The sequence below is a fragment of the Dendropsophus ebraccatus genome, chromosome 4 (genome assembly GCF_027789765.1).
Source record: "Dendropsophus ebraccatus isolate aDenEbr1 chromosome 4, aDenEbr1.pat, whole genome shotgun sequence".
Taxonomy (NCBI): domain Eukaryota; kingdom Metazoa; phylum Chordata; class Amphibia; order Anura; family Hylidae; genus Dendropsophus; species Dendropsophus ebraccatus.
In genome coordinates, this window is record NC_091457.1 from 10,980,939 (window position 1) to 11,002,110 (window position 21,172).

General features: G+C 43.8%; 1 protein-coding gene across 1 annotated transcript; it reads left to right on the forward strand.

Annotated features, from left to right (window-relative positions):
• The first annotated feature begins 2,549 nt into the window (after positions 1 to 2,549).
• Positions 2,550 to 20,347, forward strand: LOC138789202 (natural cytotoxicity triggering receptor 3 ligand 1-like). The gene is made up of 5 exons (XM_069967808.1): positions 2,550 to 2,685; positions 10,262 to 10,606; positions 16,788 to 17,126; positions 18,761 to 18,853; positions 19,610 to 20,347. Exons 1-5 carry the CDS (start codon positions 2,550 to 2,552, stop codon positions 19,795 to 19,797), a joined length of 1,101 nt encoding a protein of 366 aa, XP_069823909.1. The 3' UTR covers positions 19,798 to 20,347.
• The last annotated feature ends 825 nt before the right edge of the window (positions 20,348 to 21,172 follow it).

Sequence of the window (21,172 nt, forward strand, 5' to 3'; positions counted from 1 at the left end):
ACCGGGCTGGTGATCTCCCACAGGTAAGGTGGGGGACAGAAGGATATTGTCAGTGGTGAGCTCCATGCTGGAGAATGACTTCCATCCCATGCATGAGGCCGTGATAGGACTGAGTGCTTCACCCAAAGTGTAACAAGGAGCGCTATCAGAAGTCTTTCCTCCGCGCTGTGGGTAGGCTGTTCTGTACTGTCGACACCGACCTAAGCGGCGATCACTCCATACAGAGACCCGAAATATTTTTACTCTTGTGATATCCTTCCCACCTCTGTATCTTTTTACCTCTGTTTCTCTGTACTTTCCTTGTTACTTTGGTGCTTTTTTGTATTTGTGTTATCCATGCTGCTGTAACATATTGAGTTTCCCTGGTTTGTGACTATTGAAGCATTATCTTATTTTAAGGATTATGGTACAAAAGGGTGACTCGCAGTATATCCAGGAAAAAGAAAAATACAGGACTTGATAAATACTTGTATACTGTACTACAGTGCTGTTATACAGCTCTGCTGCTACTCCATGTGCTGCTTATTATTATAATTTTTATTTATTTTTTTAATATTATTTTGTTTTGTGTTACTACTTCAATGTCTTACTGTATGCATGATTCCACTGCATTATTTTAGAATTTAATTTAGAGAATAAGCTTATTAATAATAATAATAATAATAATAATAATAAAATTAATAATAAAACTTTGGATTCAATCATAAAACTGGAGTTCACATCCTGTTATGTGTGTGTGTGTGTGTGTGTGAGTGCGTGTGTGTTTGTCACTTACTTGGAGAAGAGATGGCAGCAGCATGGACTACGAGAAGATGGGGGCAGTGTGACACATATTACACCTATGGCCAATATACTGTATATATACACATATCCATAGGGCCGGGTTCTTACACTGTGATCTCCTGATGGTTACATAACTACAGCATGGAAACTTGGGGTAGTATGCTGATAATCCAGGGCATTGCCCTTGGAATTAAAGGAATTAAAGGTACAAAACTCCAGCGATTTTTTTTTTTTTTTTTTTTTTAAATCAACTGGAACCAGAAAGTTATACAAATTTGTAATTTACTTCTATTTAAAAAAAAAATGAATCTCCAGTCTTCCTGTACTTATCAGCTGCTGTTAGTCCTGCAGGAAGTAGTGTATTCTCTCCAGTCTGACACAGTGCTCTCTGCTGCCACCTCTGTCCATGTCAGGAACTGTCCAGAACAGTAACAAATTAATATAGAAAACCTCTCCTGCTCTCCAGACTGGAAAGAATTCACTACTTCCTGCAGGACATACAGCAGCTGAATAGCTAAATAGAAGTAATTTACAAATCTGTATAACTCTCTGACACTAGTTGATTTGGATTTTTATTTTTTTTTGCTGGAGAACCCCTTTAAGATTTGTTATGGCTGTTCCGTCCCAGCATGAGAATCCATGATACACATGTGTCATGGATGTTGTGAATTCTTCTATTATGCCAGTAACCAGTAGCGGATGAACTGTACCCTGGGCCCCGGGCTGTCCCCCCAACCTGCCCCCTATGCACAGGCACACTGCTGCAGGCCGCTGAGGCGACAAGCTTGATGTGCCCTCTGTGCATTGCCCATATAATAGATGGCCCCCTGTGTAGTGCCCCCTTTAGTAGATGGCCCCATGTGTAGTGCCCCCTTTAGTAGATGGCCCCCTGTGTAGTGCCCCCTTTAGTAGATGGCCCCATGTGTAGTGCCCCCTTTAGTAGATGCCCCCCTGTGTAGTGCCCCCTTTAGTAGATGGCCCCATGTGTAGTGCCCCTTTAGTAGATGGCCCTCTGTGTAGTTCCCTTTAGTAGATGGCCCCCTGTGTAGTGCCCCCTTTAGTAGATGTCCCTCCACTGTGTAGTGCCCCCTTTAGTAGATGCCCCCCCCCTGTGTAGTGCCCCCTTTAGTAGATGCCCCCCCCCTGTGTAGTGCCCCCTTTAGTAGATGCCCCCTTTAGTAGATGCCCCCCCCCTGTGTAGTGCCCCCTTTAGTAGATGCCCCCCCCCCCCTGTGTAGTGCCCCCTTTAGTTGCTTTATGTCTGTTACAGATGAGAGATACAGATACATTATTGATGGAATGGTATCAGTGCTGTCCCGGCCACCATGATGACTGCAGTTCTGGGTTAACCCCTGTGTATGTTATGTAACCACAGCGCCCCCTACAGTTACTGCTGTACATACACCGACTGTACTCTAGGCCCATCTACCATGTAAGAGGTCCCTGAGGGAAGAGGCCATGCTGTATACATCCCCACTTACTACATGCAGCGAGCACCGCCCAGCAGTAAGTAGTGTCAGGTATACAGCGTACGCCGCAGGAGCAGGGAGTCTCCCTTCTGTGCCAGGGAGACTCCTGTATATACTCTTCTGGACCGGATACACTGATAGCGCAGCATGGCTTGTGAGATACACCTCTATACAGCTATATATATATAGTGAGAGTAAGAAATCAGAAGAATCAGAGAATCATCATATAAGAGACAACCACGGCAAGCTGCGCATAGTATGTGAGGAGGAGGAGGAGGAGTGAGATCATCAGGGGACATGGGGAGGATCTTTATGGACCATAATGAAGGGAGAGGCAGGAAGAGAAAGCTGAGGATGGAGATGACACTGTACCAGTCTCTGCTGATCCCCCTGGTTATACTCTGCAGCCTCCTCTCCCATCACTGTACACATGGTAAGTGTCTCCTATATACTCCTATCACTGTACACTATATACTCCTATCACTGTACACAAGGTAAGTGTCTCCTATATACTCCTATCACTGTACACTATATACTCCTATCACTGTAAACTATATACTCCTATCACTGTACACATGGTAAGTGTCTCCTATATACTCCTATCACTGTACACATGGTAAGTGTCTCCTATATACTCCTATCACTGTATACATGGTAAGTGTCTTCTATATACTCCTATCACTGTATACATGGTAAGTGTCTCCTATATACTCCTATCACTGTATACATGGTAAGTGTCTCCTATATACTCCTATTACTGTACACATGGTAAGTGTCTCCTATATACTCCTATTACTGTACACATGGTAAGTGTCTCCTATATACTCCTATCACTGTACACATGGTAAGTGTCTCCTATATACTCCTATCACTGTATACATGGTAAGTGTCTCCTATATACTCCTATCACTGTACACATGGTAAGTGTCTCCTATATACTCCTATCACTGTACACATGGTAAGTGTCTCCGCTATATACTCCTATCACTGTACACATGGTAAGTGTCTCCTATATACTCCTATCACTGTATACATGGTAAGTGTCTCCGCTATATACTCCTATCACTGTACACATGGTAAGTGTCTCCTATATACTCCTATTACTGTACACATGGTAAGTGTCTCTGCTATATACTCCTATCACTGTACACATGGTAAGTCTCCTATATACTCCTATCACTGTACACATGGTAAGTGTCTCCTATATACTCCTATCACTGTATACATGGTAAGTCTCCGCTATATACTCCTATTACTGTACACATGGTAAGTGTCTCCTATATACTCCTATTACTGTACACATGGTAAGTGTCTCTGCTATATACTCCTATCACTGTACACATGGTAAGTCTCCTATATACTCCTATCACTGTACACATGGTAAGTCTCCTATATACTCCTATCACTGTATACATGGTAAGTGTCTCCTCTATATACTCCTATCACTGTATACATGGTAAGTGTCTCCTCTATATACTCCTATCACTGTATACATGGTAAGTGTCTCCTCTATGTACTCCTTTCACTGTATACATGGTAAGTGTCTGCTATATACTCCTATCACTGTACACATGGTAAGTGTCTCCGCTATATACTCCTATCACTGTATACATGGTAAGTGTCTCCTATATACTCCTATCACTGTATACATGGTAAGTGTCTCCTCTATATACTCCTTTCACTGTACACATGGTAAGTGTCTCCGCTATGTACTCCTATTACTGTACACATGGTAAGTTTCTCCTATATACTCCTATCACTGTATACATGGTAAGTCTCCGCTATATACTCCTATCACTGTATACATGGTAAGTGTCTCCTATATACTCCTATCACTGTACACATGGTAAGTCTCCTATATACTCCTATCACTGTACACATGGTAAGTCTCCTATATACTCCTATCACTGTATACATGGTAAGTGTCTCCTATATACTCCTATCACTGTATACATGGTAAGTGTCTCTGCTATATACTCCTATCACTGTATACATGGTAAGTGTCTCCTCTATATACTCCTATCACTGTATACATGGTAAGTGTCTCCGCTATATACTCCTATCACTGTACACATGGTAAGTGTCTCCTATATACTCCTATCACTGTACACATGGTAAGTCTGCTATATACTCCTATCACTGTACACATGGTAAGTCTCCTATATACTCCTATCACTGTATACATGGTAAGTGTCTCTGCTATATACTCCTATCACTGTATACATGGTAAGTGTCTCCTCTATATACTCCTATCACTGTATACATGGTAAGTGTCTCCGCTATATACTCCTATCACTGTACACATGGTAAGTGTCTCCTATATATACTCCTATCACTGTATACATGGTAAGTGTCTCCTATATACTCCTATTACTGTACACATGGTAAGTGTCTCCGCTATATACTCCTATCACTGTATACATGGTAAGTGTCTCCGCTATATACTCCTATTACTGTACACATGGTAAGTGTCTCCGCTATATACTCCTATCACTGTACACATGGTAAGTGTCTCCTATATACTCCTATCACTGTATACATGGTAAGTGTCTCCTATATACTCCTATCACTGTACACATGGTAAGTGTCTCCTATATACTCCTATCACTGTACACATGGTAAGTGTCTCCTATATACTCCTATCACTGTACACATGGTAATTGTCTCCTATATACTCCTATCACTGTATACATGGTAAGTGTCTCCGCTATATACTCCTATCACTGTACACATGGTAAGTGTCTCTGCTATATACTCCTATCACTGTACACATGGTAAGTGTCTCCTATATATACTCCTATCACTGTATACATGGTAAGTGTCTCCTATATACTCCTATTACTGTACACATGGTAAGTGTCTCCGCTATATACTCCTATCACTGTATACATGGTAAGTGTCTCCGCTATATACTCCTATTACTGTACACATGGTAAGTGTCTCCGCTATATACTCCTATCACTGTACACATGGTAAGTGTCTCCTATATACTCCTATCACTGTATACATGGTAAGTGTCTCCTATATACTCCTATCACTGTACACATAGTAAGTGTCTCCTATATACTCCTATCACTGTACACATGGTAAGTGTCTCCTATATACTCCTATCACTGTACACATGGTAATTGTCTCCTATATACTCCTATCACTGTATACATGGTAAGTGTCTCCGCTATATACTCCTATCACTGTACACATGGTAAGTCTCCTATATACTCCTATCACTGTACACATGGTAAGTGTCTCCTATATACTCCTATCACTGTACACATGGTAAGTGTCTCCTATATACTCCTATCACTGTATACATGGTAAGTGTCTGCTATATACTCCTATCACTGTACACATGGTAAGTGTCTCCGCTATATACTCCTATCACTGTACACATGGTAAGTGTCTCCTATATACTTCTATCACTGTATACATGGTGTCTCCTATATACTCCTATCACTGTACACATGGTAAGTGTCTCCTATATACTTCTATCACTGTACACATGGTGTCTCCTATATACTCCTATCACTGTACACATGGTAAGTGTCTCCTATATACTCCTATTACTGTACACATGGTAAGTGTCTCCTCTATATACTCCTATCACTGTATACATGGTAAGTGTCTCCTATATACTCCTATCACTGTACACATGGTAAGTGTCTCCTATATACTCCTATCACTGTATACATGGTAAGTGTCTCCGCTATATACTCCTATCACTCGCTTGCACTAAAGCTACTATTTGGACAATTATGTCTCAGCAAACTTCACCGATGGAAAATGAAGGAGATCATTCACCGGACATAGAAGGTACTCACCAGATATTACTGGGGGATAATGCTAGTCGCAAAGCCAAAGCTGCAAATGTATTTAAGACTAACCTTAGTCCAATTGGTGAAAATGCTCCTTCAGATTTACACATACTCATGCGCAAGTTGGAACAACTAACAACCAAAGAACTTAAAGTATGGTGGGATAAAGTGACTTTATCGCAGTATGTGGAACAGGAGATGATTCCAAGAGGTCTCCGTTTGAAAAAACTTCCCACTAGAATCTATGACTCTGAGTTCAAACATGATTGGGAAACCGCATTATCAGAATGCTCCACAAAAATCATGAATCTAATCATAGACAGAGAGAAGAAATATCTTGTATCTCTGGCAAACGAAATAGAAGAGACTCGGACTTTGGTCGCCAAATTTAAGGACGTAACGGGCTACAATGACCTAAATAAGTCTCTTAAAGATAATGTGGAGAAACTAGAAACAGAAATTATTACATATAAACGGAATAAATTCCAACGTGATGTCAGCGATTATGAGAGAAAAGAAGTATATGACTGGAGAGGCTTCCAGGAAAATGGCGACCAAGAATTTGGTGCAAATACACCCCGATCTATCTTGAAAAAACGTGTGTACAAAAAACGTCGCCATAACACAAACACGGGCGACAAGCCACATGTGAGTTTTTCGGACTCTGAGGATCAGCGGGGTCATTCCTCAGAGTCGGATTCATCTGTTGCGGGACCATCTACAGCAAATAAAAACAAGAAGATACCGTCGAAAAAAACCAAGGCATCAAAAAACGAAGGAGACGAGCCGGCCGCAAACATGGCGGCAAGAAGGTACCCAAAACGCAACTAACACATGAACTTTCTGTTATTAACATGTCCAGTTTTATTATTTCTGATAGTCAACTATCTGTACTGCAAAAAGGACTTAATTTTTCTCCCACTTGTGACTTTGATCTATATAAAACCATTCTTGATGTTAATAAATTTTCACGTAACCTAACAGTTAAAAAACATTTTTTTAATTTACATAAATCAGAAGGTGATATGGTTGATAGTCATGTTAAATCTGTACATATGTGCACTAGTTTTTCTGAACAAATGTCGGCACTTTATTTGCAAGATCTTGCCTCTGAATCGGCTGTAGGGGATAGTTCCCATGGGGCGTCTTTCAGGACCAGCAATCCTGGTTTCTATCCATTATCTTCCAGGTGTGAGGCTCTCGATAGATTCCAGGAGCTGGTGGAAAGAGACCTCACTGCTCTTGAACTAACAGAACCCCGGCGCCATGACTCTGATAATTTAACCGTACAGGAAAAAACCACCTTGCGGGAATTACAAAACAATAAAAATCTGGTTATCCGCAACGCGGACAAAGGAGGCGCAGTGGTTCTGTTAGATACAGGTCTTTATGAAAAAATGAATCTTGAAATGTTATCAGATACTAATATATACCGTAAGCTGCCATGTGACCCTAAGAAAGTATTTCTCTCCAAATTCAAACGTTTGTTGGAGGATGGTGTTGCTTTGGGAGCTTTGGATCAAAAAATAGCTGACTATCTTTATGTTGAGGATCCTGTTACTCCTGTATACCATTCTCTACCAAAGGTTCATAAAGGTATCTTTCCTCCCCCTTTAAGACCTATAGTGGCCGGGATAGGCTCTATGGGGGAAAGATTGGGGGCTTGGGTGGACCATTTCCTCCAACCATTAGTGGGCATAACTCCCTCCCACATTAGGGACACTAAACATGTTCTCAACATTGTTAATAATATGGGATGGAACAAAGAATGGAAATTAGGAACATTAGACGTTGTGGCATTGTATCCGTCAATCCCCAAACAAGTTGCCATTTCTTCATTAGAATTTTATTTGACTAAATTCAGCTCATATTCAGCTGTAGAAATTGAGTTCCTTATTATGGCCACGGATTTTTTGCTTAATCACAATTATTTTGTTTTTGATGATGAATTTTTTCTACAAATACAGGGAGTAAGTATGGGAGCTAAATTCTCACCATCTCTCGCCAATATCGTAATGTCGGTTCTGGAGCTTAATTATATATTTTCTGAGGACAATCCTTTCTTTGGATCTATACAATGGATAGGAAGGTATATTGACGATTTGGTTGTCATATGGAGAGATGGTGAGAATTGCTTCCATAACTTTGTGGACTACCTTAATGGCAATGAATTTGGGCTCAAGTTCACTGCACATTTTGGCAACAATGAAATTACTTTTTTGGATGTCAGATTAGTGGCCAATGCTAACCAAGGATGTATAGAGGCACTACCATATAGGAAGGAGTGTGCAGGAAATAGTATTCTCATGGCCACATCTTGTCATCCACCGCATGTGGTTAACAACATACCCTATGGTGAATGCCTTAGATTAAAACGTAATTGCAGTAGAGAGGATGTCTACACCTTAGAAATGGAGAAATTACAACTAAGATTTAGAGAAAGAGGATTTAGACAGGAGCTTCTGGATCAGGCAGCATGCAAGATTTCTAGGGTTAATAGAGCAGAATTATTAACCGAACAAACACGCAACAGGGGACAGTATAAACGTAATAAACAGGGCACTAATGACATAGTATTTGTAACATCATACAGTAAACAGTTTTCACAGATTAGAAACATCATTAACAAACATCTGCCACTTTTGTGGCAAGATGAGACATTATACAGCATGACCAAAAATGGAGTTAGGGTCGTATCCAGAAGAGCTCCGACTCTGGGATCGATACTATCTCCATCTTTGTACACAGGAGGCAAAGACCAGGAAAAAACATGGTTAGACATTAGAGGATCCTATAAATGTGGACACCAAAGATGTGTGACATGTTCACATGTTGCGGTTTCTAAGGAGATCAAGTCCTGTACTAATGGGAAGGTTTTTAAAATCCACAGCTACATTAATTGTAACACTACATATGTGGTATATGTGGCTATGTGCACACAATGCAACTTGCAGTACGTAGGATGCACATCTACCAGCCTCAAGGCTAGAATACGTAAACATATTTCTGATTGTAGGAATGAGGTGGTAAATGTGTCATCCCTAACTAAACACTTTAGAGAGGTGCACGGGGGCAATGTGCAATATCTCAGAGTTATGGGCATAGAAAAAATTCACCCATCTAAAAGAGGGGGCTCCCTTAAAAGAAAACTATTTAACAGGGAATCCTTTTGGATTTTTAGGTTGGGGAGTAGATTTCCTGGTGGTCTAAACGCCAGACACGATCTTATTATGACATACTAAAACTTTAAATTGTTTATGTATCATTTCTGTTTATGCCATTGAGATATGTTTAAGAACGGATTTGCTTTAGGTTTCCCAATCCTTTTGGTTTGTTTTTTTGTACAACTTTTTGTGCTTGTTTTTAAATTCATGTGTTTGTGATTTTTAATTATGTGTCATGTGATGTCAGATACCGCCCATATAAGCTTGTGGGAAAACAGTATATGGTATATTGTGTTGTGAACAAGGCGTGAGATACGCCGAAACGCGTCAACCTACCGCATGTCTATTTCCTGTATGTGAAGTTTGCCTAAATAAAGAAGTACGTTTTTTACCCGCTGCACTGGTGCTGGACTTTTCCCTTCGCATACTCCTATCACTGTACACATGGTAAGTGTCTCCGCTATATACTCCTATCACTGTACACATGGTAAGTGTCTCCGCTATATACTCCTATCACTGTACACATGGTAAGTGTCTCTGCTATATACTCCTATCACTGTACACATGGTAAGTGTCTCCTATATACTCCTATCACTGTACACATGGTAAGTGTCTCTGCTATATACTCCTATCACTGTACACATGGTAAGTGTCTCCTATATACTCCTATCACTGTACACATGGTAAGTGTCTCCTATATACTCCTATCACTGTATACATGGTAAGTGTCTCCTCTATATACTCCTATCACTGTATACATGGTAAGTGTCTCCTATATACTCCTATCACTGTACACATGGTAAGTGTCTCTGCTATATACTCCTATCACTGTACACATGGTAAGTGTCTCCTATATACTCCTATTACTGTACACATGGTAAGTGTCTCCTATATACTCCTATTACTGTACACATGGTAAGTGTCTCCGCTATATACTCCTATCACTGTACACATGGTAAGTGTCTCTGCTATATACTCCTATTACTGTACACATGGTAAGTGTCTCCACTATATATTCTTGTCTGTCTTTCAGGTATATTAGAGATCGGCAGCATAGATTCCCCTATAGAGGTATCACCTGGACACAATACAACCCTCCCTTGTCTCTTCTATGGATATGAGACGCCTCTGGATCTCTCTACGGTTTCTGTGCGTTGGACTCTGAGAACATCCGAAGGAGACAAACAAGTATATTGGTTCCATGGTGGAGATCGTATCCAAACCAGACCTGGGTCATATATACCGGACAGTGGCCTTATAGGAGGAGACGGCAGTCTGTATATATCCAACATACAGCCCAGTGATGATGAAGAATACACCTGCACTGTTATCGTCACTCCTGAGAAAGCAATAAGGAAAGTCACTATGGAAGTGTCAGGTAAGTGCTGCTATAGATACAGTGGAGCTCATGGAATACATTTTTAAAGGGGAACTCCAGTTAAGAAAGATTTAACCCTGTTCTATCTCCACCTATAATCAATCTCTCTCTTCCTCTCCCTCTCTCTCCAAAACACAACAATCACTGAACTCAGGTAGAACAGTGAATTTTTCACTGTTCTCCCTGAGTTCAGTGATTGTTGTGTTTTGTTGGCCTATTTATCATTGCCCCAGTAGCCAGAATCCTGCTCCACACTGACGAGGGGCAAATACCCCGAAACTGCAGTCTGTGGATGGATGCCTAGCCTTGGTAACCCTTGTCTTATGTCGTTATACTCGCCACAGAGTTAGACTTTGACTTACAGGGGCCACCCTGGTGTTTCCCTATTTAGGTCCCAGGGGCACCCCTTGGCAATGGGCTTCCTTCTCTGGAGAGAGGGATATCTGGCTATTCCCGTGTTTTGAGACTCGTAACTGAGGCTCCACAGACTCCTTTTTTGCATATATATATATATATATATATATATATATATATATATATATATATGTGTATATATATATATATATATATATATATATATATATATATATATACAGGGCCGTCTTAACAGCATTATGGGCCCCTGGGCAGAGGTGCGAATTGGGTCCCACCCCCCGCGGCCGCCGCCATCAAAAACCCCCCATCTTTGCAACCCCGCCCCTAGCCAGTACAATTACGTACAATAAAAAATACAAATTATTGTTAACATAAACTTTAATTCACAACACAGTCTTTCAGCAGTGCAAACACAAAAAATAACCGTGCGTGCCGCCGCACCAAACCAGACCAGGTTGGCTTCAAAGTATCCAAAAAACGCAATGGAGACAGCACTTCCAACAGCAATCTGCAGGGTAACATGTCTCATATATACAGAGGGGCAACAACATGACTATTATATATGAGAACCATGTTGTCTCCCTGTATGTATACTGTATAATACAATATACAGGGAAACAACATGGCTTATATATAGAGAAGGGCAAAACAACATGTCTCATATATACAGAGGGGCAACAACATGACTATTATATTATATATGAACCATGTTGTTTCCCTGTATACAGAATACAGGGAAACAACATGGTTCATATATAATATAATAGTCATGTTGTTGCTCCTCTGTCTATATGAGAAATGTTGTTTTGCCCTTCTCTATATATATGCCAGATAACAAGCAACAAATATTACCACCGCATACTGACTAATCCACTGTACACAGATCACTATCACCTCATCCAGTCATATAGAGGTACCCAGCTCTACACAGGTTCTGTACACCATATACAGTACAGTGCAGATACATCAAGTGACTCACATGGGACGTCTTCTCTGATCAGAGTTCTTCCCTTTTCATCTTCTTTTCCATCTGTCCTGGGCCGTTATGAGAATTTCTCCGGGCCACGAATCCACAGAATCTGCCAGACAGACATATTAGGCTCCACACTCTGTCACCATCCTCATCTCTCTACACGCTGCACATCTGTATTGGCTCCTTATAGATGGCTCCCCCCTGTATTACCCCCTTATAGATGGCTCCCCCCTGTATTACCCCCTTATAGATGGCTCCCCCTGTATCCCCCCCCCCGTATAGATGGCTCCCCCCTGTATCCCCCCCGTATAGATGGCTCCCCCGTATTCCCCCCTATAGATGGCTCCCCCGTATTCCCCCCTTATAGATGGCTCCCCCCTGTATCACCCCCTCGTATAGATGGCTCCCCCCTGTATCCCCCCTATAGATGGCTCCCCCCTGTATCCCCCCCCTCGTATAGATGGCTCCCCCCTGTATCCCCCCTATAGATGGCTCCCCCCTGTATTTCCCCCCCTCATATAGATGGCTCCCACCTGTATCCCCCCCTATAGATTGCTCCCCCCTGTATCCCCCCCTCGTATAGATGGCTCCCCCCTGTATCCCCCCCTATAGATGGCTCCCCCCTGTATCCCCCCCTCGTATAGATGGCTCCCCCCTGTATCCCCCCCTATAGATGGCTCCCCCCTGTATCCCCCCTATAGATGGCTCCCCCAGTATCCCCCTATAGATGGCTCCCCCCTGTATCCCCCCTATAGATGGCTCCCCCCTGTATCCCCCCCTATAGATGGCTCCCCCCTGTATCCCCCCCTATAGATGGCTCCTCCTGTATCCCCCCTATAGATGGCTCCCCCCTGTATCCCCCCTATAGATGGCTCCCCCCTGTATCCCCCCTATAGATGGCTCCCCCTGTATCCCCCTATAGATGGCTCCCCCTGTATCCCCCTATAGATGGCTCCCCCCTGTATCCCCCCTATAGATGGCTCCCCCCTGTATCACCCCTTATAGATGGCTCCCCCGTATTCCTCCCTTATAGATGGCTCCCCCCTGTATCCCCCCCTATAGATGGCTCCCCCAGTATCCCCCTATAGATGGCTCCCCCCTGTATCCCCCCCTATAGATGGCTCCCCCAGTATCCCCCTATAGATGGCTCCCCCTGTATTACCCCCTTATAGATGGCTCCCCCTGTATCCCCCCCTATAGATGGCTCCCCCTGTATCCCCCCGTATAGATGGCTCCCCCGTATTCCCCACTTATAGATGGCTCCTCCGTATCCCCCCCTTATAGATGGCTCCTCTGTATCCCCCCCCTATAGATGGCTCCCCCGTATTCCCCACTTATAGATGGCTCCCCCGTATTCCCCTCTTATAGATGGCTCCCCCCTGTATCCCCCCCTATAGATGGCCCCCCCCCGTATTCCCCCCTTATAGATGGCTCCCCCCTGTATCCCCCCCTATAGATGGCTCCCCCGTATTCCCCCCTTATAGATGGCCCCCCCGTATTCCCCCCTTATAGATGGCTCCCCCCTGTATCCCCCCCTATAGATGGCTCCCCCGTATTCCCCCCTTATAGATGGCTCCCCCCTGCACAGCAGATAAAAAAAAACAAACACCCAACTCACCTACCAATGCTCCCCCGTCGCTGCTTCCTTTCCTCTTCTGCCCCCGGCTGATGCTTCTCTCCCTGAGGGATTCTCAGGGAGCGCACACATCCGGAAGCTCAGTGTGCGCCCGGGCCGGGACTTCCGGTACAGGAATCCCCACTGAGGTTCCTGATGCGTGCGCTCCCTGAGAATCCCCAGGGAGCGACGCATCAGCCGGGGCCGGATTTCCTCTTGCGACCGCAAGCAAGAAAGTGCTTGCGGTCGCAAGAGAAGGGGAAGGGGGGGCGCGTAGGGCCGTCTTACCCATTGGGCATGGGAGGCAGCTGCCAGCGGGCAGGGCCCCTAGGACGCAAGGGCCCCCGGGCAGCCGCCTACCATGCCCAATGGGTAAGACGGCCCTGTATATATATATATATTCTTTTAAAGTTTGTGTGTAACAGGCTGCTACTACATGAACTGGGCTCACTGAGAGAACTAGACTCTCCTGATTCAATCACCTGGCATATAGTTCAGTAGGTCACTGATCAGCTCCCTCATCCATATACTATGTGTCAGTACCTGTAACTACCACATGTGTCACTGCTGAGCACAGTCATATACCTGTAATTGAACTAGACTCTCTCGATCTCCTGGCTCATATAGTTCAGTAAGCCACTGAGTGAATAAGATTTTCCTGATTGGTTCTTCTGTAGTTCAGTACTAGTTCTCAGGTCATATGATCCATCACCATCACCTGATGATCCATCACCCATGAGCCTCCTCAAGACACAGAGCTGTAAGCTGCAGCCATGATGGAGCCTGTACTGTCCTCCTGTTTACGCCACCAGGTATCTTGATCTTATCATAATCTTTTAGCAATGTTTTTTTGCAGCCTATAGAAGATCTTGAAAAAAGTTTCATAGCCAGAGCAGGGAATGATTCTGGAAAAACTACCACTGAGGTAAAAGATGCCAAAAATAAAAATGCCATGTGGTTTTAAGCGGTATGAATGTGGGTATGTGGGGTATGAATATGAGTTGAGTGGGTATGACATATTAGTCTACTGATGCTTACCTGCTTCATAGCCGCAGGATTTTTGAACAAAAATGCAATAAAGTTTTAAAAGCAGAAAAAACAAAGTCCTCAAATTTTGGGCCTCTCATTTGTAGAGCCTCTTGTGTTTTTCTGCTTAACCCCTTATGTACTGCAGTGTGAAAGTGACCCAAAGTTCATTTACATGCTGCAACACAAAAAGGGTTAAAAGCAGAAGAAAAGGAGATCTCTGCTTCACTGCTCTGATAACCCCTGATCTCTGTTTTCTGAGTTCCTGCAGAGGTCAGGGCTTGTCAGTGCACTAGCCATTTGCTTTTAACCCTTTTTTTTGCTGCAGTATGTAAGTGAGGTTTGGGTGACTTACACACTGCAGTACATGAGGGGTTAAGCAGAAGGTAGTCTGCAAAAAATAAGGGCTCATGTGGGTTTCTAGGTGGAAAAATGCTATGGCCTTTTAAACACAAGGAGGAAAAAACGAAAACACAAAAACAAAAATTGGCTCCGTCCTTAGTATAAAACACTTTGGCAGCAAGAAGATAAATCTTTGAACAGACTTTAGTGCTTAAACTTGGTTTGTGCTGCGGAGATACTTGAAAACGTAGAGTAGAGTAGAGGTAGCTATAGCGGTGCTTGGAGAGTTTAGAGTAGAGGAGAGTAGCGTAGACGAGAGGAGTTTGTCAAGTAGGTCCCAACCCAGTGTACTACTGTGCTCTGCCATAACTTTTGAAGAATACTTGAGAGTGAGAGAGAGAGATACTTGTACCTGTGTTTAGACTAATGTCTGACCACCTTCTGCAGTACAGTGTCGAGGTACTCATCTTAGTAGGGTGATACAAGCCCCAGCCTTGGTTACCTGGGTGAAGCAAAGTGTCCGAGACTTCCTGGGGTACTTGCACTGCGAGATAGGATACGTAGACCTTCTGGTAGCTTTGTCCTATCCAGGCTAGTTCCTCTGTGTATCAGGATACTGCCCTGCACCTTTTAGACTGGTTCACGGCGTGGGCTAGGATGATCCCCGACTCTCCTCCCTTAGTAGTGTCTAGCACTGCATAGTAGATATAGTGGATAGACTGTAAGAATTGAGTGTGTCTGGTTGCTTCTGCATACACATTTCAACCAACTCACTAAACACACTGTCTGGACTAGACTTAAAGGGGTACTCCGGCCTGGGGGTACTTTTCAGCTATGGCTGGGGATGGGGTGGTTATGGACGGCGGAGGTCACTTACCTCCCCGGTTCCAGCGCCGGGTTCCGGACCGCGTCGCCCGGAACACCCTGGTGTGAGCTGCCTTGAGACGTCACGTCTCATGTGGCAGCTCACACCAGGAAGTGGCTGCGGGACGGGTGTACTGGGCGCCGCGATCCGGGACCCAGTGCTGGAACTGGGGAGGTAAATAACCTCCGCCGTCCATAATTACCCATAGCTGAAAAATACCCCCGCGGCGGAGTACCCCTTTAACTGAACTCCTTCCACACAGGGCTAACTAGTCACTTCCCCAGGGGCTTTGTGCATGTGTGGAGAGCAACAACAACAACAGTAACCCTTTACTAACTTCAGCTTTCCAATGAAATAACAAGGTTTAGAAGTTACACTGACACCTAGTGGTGAAATTATAAAATACTACTTTCATCATCACTAAACTGAAGAGAGAACTTTACGACAGGTGCCTAAGGCACGTGACTGTGGGACAATATATATACAGTATATATATATATATATATATATATATATATACTTACATATAGCTAGATAGATATATGCAGTTCTCTGTGTTGTGCGTCGGGGGGGGGGGCACAGTTTTTTTTGCTATAGGGGCCCTTTTTGCTACTGAATTCAGTATGACACTATGAGATTGTTGTATAAGTGATCACGTTCAAAAAAATAATAACTAATGAAATGTCGTCATTTCTTATCTAAGCAGGCGGCACTGAAGCCTCCGAGTGTGATAGAGAAGATTTGTTTCTAGTGACTTCTTATCAGGAGCCGGAGATATAATGATAGATTATAGTGAACTAATACCCAAAATGAACTAGATTTCCCATCACTAGTGTCCAGAGCCTGATCTTAGTAGGTACATACAGCCACCTACTATCTTTAATGCTCATGATCCCCCATAGTTACAGGACATATACAGCAGCCCTTTGTTGCTTTTTTATCTCTAGTCCATAATTATAATTTTCATGTCTTTGTTTCTCCTTAGCCGTACCGACCTGTGCAGTGAGTGACTCCAGACTAGAGATACATCCAGACACTGAGAGATCAGTTACATGCTATGTGAGTGGCTTTCACCCACAGCCTGTGACTATACGTTGGGTGAAGTACAGTAAAAAGTCCTCCAAGAAAGCTTTGTTGGGTAACCAGACCTGCACCAGTGCACCAGAAAGGGACCATGATGGAACCTACAATGTCAAGAGTCTGCTGACTGTAAGAAATACGAACACAGAGGAGGATGGAGATGTATATTCCTGTGTGATCGCCCACAGGACGCTGAAAGACCCTCTTACCTGTAATGTTACTCTATTAGTGCAAACTATTCACGGTAAGTATCTAAATCAAATAGTGTTAATTGTGCAGCTCCCAACAATGGTGTAGCTGTGATGTTGGCAGACCATGCGACTGCTAGGGGCCTATGGGGCAGGGGGCCCGGGCCTTCATCGGCAAAACGTGGTCTTTCTCCATGGTACTAGAGAGTGGTACTGTCAGCTCACTCACCAACAGCACCTTCCTCACCCAGAGAGACAGTGGCTCCATGCAGCAGTGACAGGATCAGGCACTGGCACTAGTGGCCATCGCCTGCACCTCCTGCCCTGCCATCAGTATGCCCCCCCAGACAGTGACAGCTGGAGCAGGCACTTGCAGTGTCCCAGAACAGGCCCCCTTATCCTCACACTTTTATTATAACCAGTTCTGTTCTGGAAAGCTATGGTCCACTGCAAACTGTGTGTGTTATGTCACCCCTCTCAGTGTTCAGGTCTGCTATTTCATTCATTTCTTGTATGCATATTCAGTTATCAGTGCCTAAGGATATTATGTCGCCCCCCAGTGTTCAAGTATGGTACTTCTCATGTATATTTCTCTGTATATGCCTAATGGTGTGATGATGCAAAGGCTGGTGTATCACGTGACTGTGCCCTGTTGCCATGGTACCCCCAATAGTCATCGAGCTTTGGCTGGGGTTACCATGTGACTTCCTGTTCTACCTCAGTCTATTCCCTACCACAGAGGGGATAGGTTGTGTCTGTCCTCTCTCCCTGCTAAGAGAGGCCTGCGTGTGCTCTACTGCTCTAGTACACTGGCTGTGTTCCTGTCTCAAGTCTCAAGATTCTCATCTGGGTGCCATTCTTCAGTCATTCCTCTCATCATCTTCTCTAATCATCAACAGCAAGTATTTCATTCAAGTCTCATTCCACCCAGCATCTCATCTTCAGTTTCACTACTACTCCCATCATCCAGCACGCTACTCTCACAGCCTATTGCAGCATCACCCATTACTCTGCTTTATTCAAGTTTGCCTTATTCCCGGTTGCATCCGGAGAGACTGTTGCTACTAGTTACCACCGTTACAATAAATATACAACTACCGTTGTTTCTGAACCTTGGCATTGGTGTGATCATTGGTGCCCTGACTAAGGACAACGAAGAATCGCATGCTCAGCCTCTGCATGGTCAGGAGCCTGGTTCTCAGCTGTGATCCCTCGTGCCTAAACCGTGACAACCATCTAGCTAGCAGCTGCCCCGTTTCCTGTACCCCTATAATAAAAAAAAAGTTTATTTTTTGGGAAGTGAAGTGGAAATAGTAAAAGGGAACCTACCACTAAAATTTAGGAGAACTAAGTAAAAATACAGCATAGAAACAAATGATTATCAATGGAGCAGGACAGCCATGGCGGGCCTGATCTGTGCTTGGCGGGCGGTAGCCCCACCCCCAGTGATGCTAATGGACTTATAGGGCGGCGGCTTTCACAATAAACAGCACGGAAATGGCACAGAGGATAAAGGTAAGAGATATACCTTCATCCTCTGTGCCCCGGGAGCTATCAGCAGGTGAGATTCATCTAACCTGCTGATAGTTCCCTTTTAGCTCTCTTGTTTACCCCTTTAAGAGTAGTTTAACCCCCCTACCCCCACGTTACTGTGACTAACTGCTGATTCCTGTATTTTTTCTCTTTGTAGGGCGCAGCACTGGCTCATGGATTGGAATTTTGGCGACTCTGGCTGTGACTCTCCCTATAATAGCTGGATTGTGCGGCTACATTTTTAAAAAAGGTTAGAACTTTACTTTTGGTCTCTACTTTATACATTTTGGCGGACATTTATCAAGACTGGTGTACGAGTATGCCAGTCTTAAATACAGTCCTGTCCCCTTTAGCCCAACCGCATTAACTAAGAGGCACAGGCCGTCCGGCCCTGTGCCCGATGTGGGCCCTGTGCTCTAAGCAGGGGTAGATTTTGGCCTGGTTTACCCTGTTTCCAGGCGTAAACCTTCATAAATCAGGCACAAGAAGCAATGCCTCCTCCCCACCTTGTTGCACCCCCTTCCCTGTCCACCCATCAGGTAAGCAGGGGATACGGCAGGCATATGCCACAGAAAGGGGGTGAATCTGCCTCTTCTTAAGTACCGGCCGAGATGATCCGGCCAGAGACCGGCCATTCCGTGACCCGGCCGGGGTCACAGAATGGCCGGTCTGATACGTAGTGTGAACATAGCCTAAAGCTCAGAAAATGCGCAAAGCTATTATCAAAGCAAAATCTAAAAAAAAACATTCTTGTTTCTTTAACATTTTTCTGTTTACTATGTAATTCCATATGTGTTCCTTCATAGTTCTGATATTTTTAATGAGAATCTACAAAATATAAAAAAAAAAAAAAAAAATGTTTCCAAACTTCTGACTGTGGAACAATAGACATTGGAGTTGGGAATCAGTGACTGTAAAGCGCTGCCCTCTCAAACTCATAGAAACATAGAAATGGATGATATGTACTGGCGAAAATAATAAAATATATCATTTCTGATCTTTCCAGTGCCACCAAAGGATTTAGCGATCACTAAAGTTAAAGACCTCATCTGTTGCAGAGATAAGACTGAAGTAGATTCCCCGAGCAGCACAGACCCCAAAATAACATCACAGGAGAACAGTATGGCGCAGACTCCACCTTCTTTGAACAGTTCTGCAGACCTCCACCTGGAACCTATAACACCAGACAAATAGATCTTCTCCGGTTGTGACTGTTCTTTATGTATAACCCTCAGGTCCGTACTTTCTGTGGAAGTTCAAGATGAAGATGTCAGATTCTTGATTTACAATGTTAATATGATGTTTATTTTTTTATTTTTATAACTACAATCCCCAGCATGTCCAGGTGCGTGTTAAATCGATGAATGAACTGACACACTTGAACTTTAGTGGGGTCCACAGATGACATGTGCTAGTGTCCTCGCACCATCCGACATGTTTCAGGTGCATGCGCATAGGCTTATACATGTACTGGGAGCGAGGGCCTAAATAATGCCAATGGCAGAAATAGTGCATTGTACCAACGCATGGCTGCAGAAGGAAGAAAAAAATAAGAGAAGTAGGTCAGAGAACACACAGAAACACCATTTATTAATCTAGTATACAGTAACCACATGAGGTTTTCCACCTTAAACTAACATGTCAGGATAGGGGACAAGTAAGAAATAGCAGGGGTCCAACCTCCGTACCCCCAGGCAATCTCCAGATCGGTCCCCCTGCTCCATTGTTTGAAATACAGCCGCGAGTACACCACGTGACCTGTGGCTCTATTCAGTCTCTGTGGAGCCGCTAGAAAGTGCTGAGTTCTTTGCTTTCTCTGGCGGCTCCATAGAGAATGAATAGAGCCACAGGTCACATGCCGTACCCGCGGCTCTATTCAAAACAATGAAGCCGGGGGCCGATCTGGAGATCGCCGGGGGGTATGAATGTCAACCCCCCCCCCCCACTATGTCTTACTTTTCCCCTATCCTATTATAAGAACATACTGTAGAATATACTGTAATAACCAATATAACCTCCACATACCGTGCACATATGGTGGCAGATACTAGTATTATGATACTATTATAAGTGATTATAGTCACATCCAGTAACTAGAGGTAAAATCTTCTATGAAAATTCAAACGGCCATGAAGACTTGTGACTTGCCTCTGTACAGTATAATACCCCCTGTGTCTCTATGTAGTAATAATGTCTCCCATGCTCCCCATTCATTATTAATGGGCCCATTATAGTAACACCACCTGTACTGCCATATAATAATAATGCCCTCTATGCTTCCCACTCACTCCTAATGCTCCCATATAGTAATAATGTCTCTGCATCCCAATATAGTAATACTGTCCCTTTCCCCATATAGTAATAAGTTCCCCTGTGCTCCTTCATACAGTAATCATACCCCTTGTGCCCAGGCCTGCCATCAGTAATTTCGGGGCCCCATACATCTAAAGTGGGACCCCCATTGACGAAAAAATTCTGAGATCGGGCTACGTCTTTGGATACGTCCTACGTTCCATGCACAAGCCCTATTATATAAAACGAAAACACAGTGATCCAATCTCCCGGCAGC

Coding starts and splice junctions, on each gene's coding strand:
- LOC138789202 (XM_069967808.1), top strand. CDS start 2,550: ATGGGGAGGATCTTTATGGACCATAATGAAGGGAGAGGCAGGAAGAGA. Junction 17,127..18,760: donor ATTAGTGCAAACTATTCACG/GTAAGTATCTAA, acceptor TTCTCTTTGTAG/GGCGCAGCACTGGCTCATGG. Junction 18,854..19,609: donor CGGCTACATTTTTAAAAAAG/GTTAGAACTTTA, acceptor TGATCTTTCCAG/TGCCACCAAAGGATTTAGCG.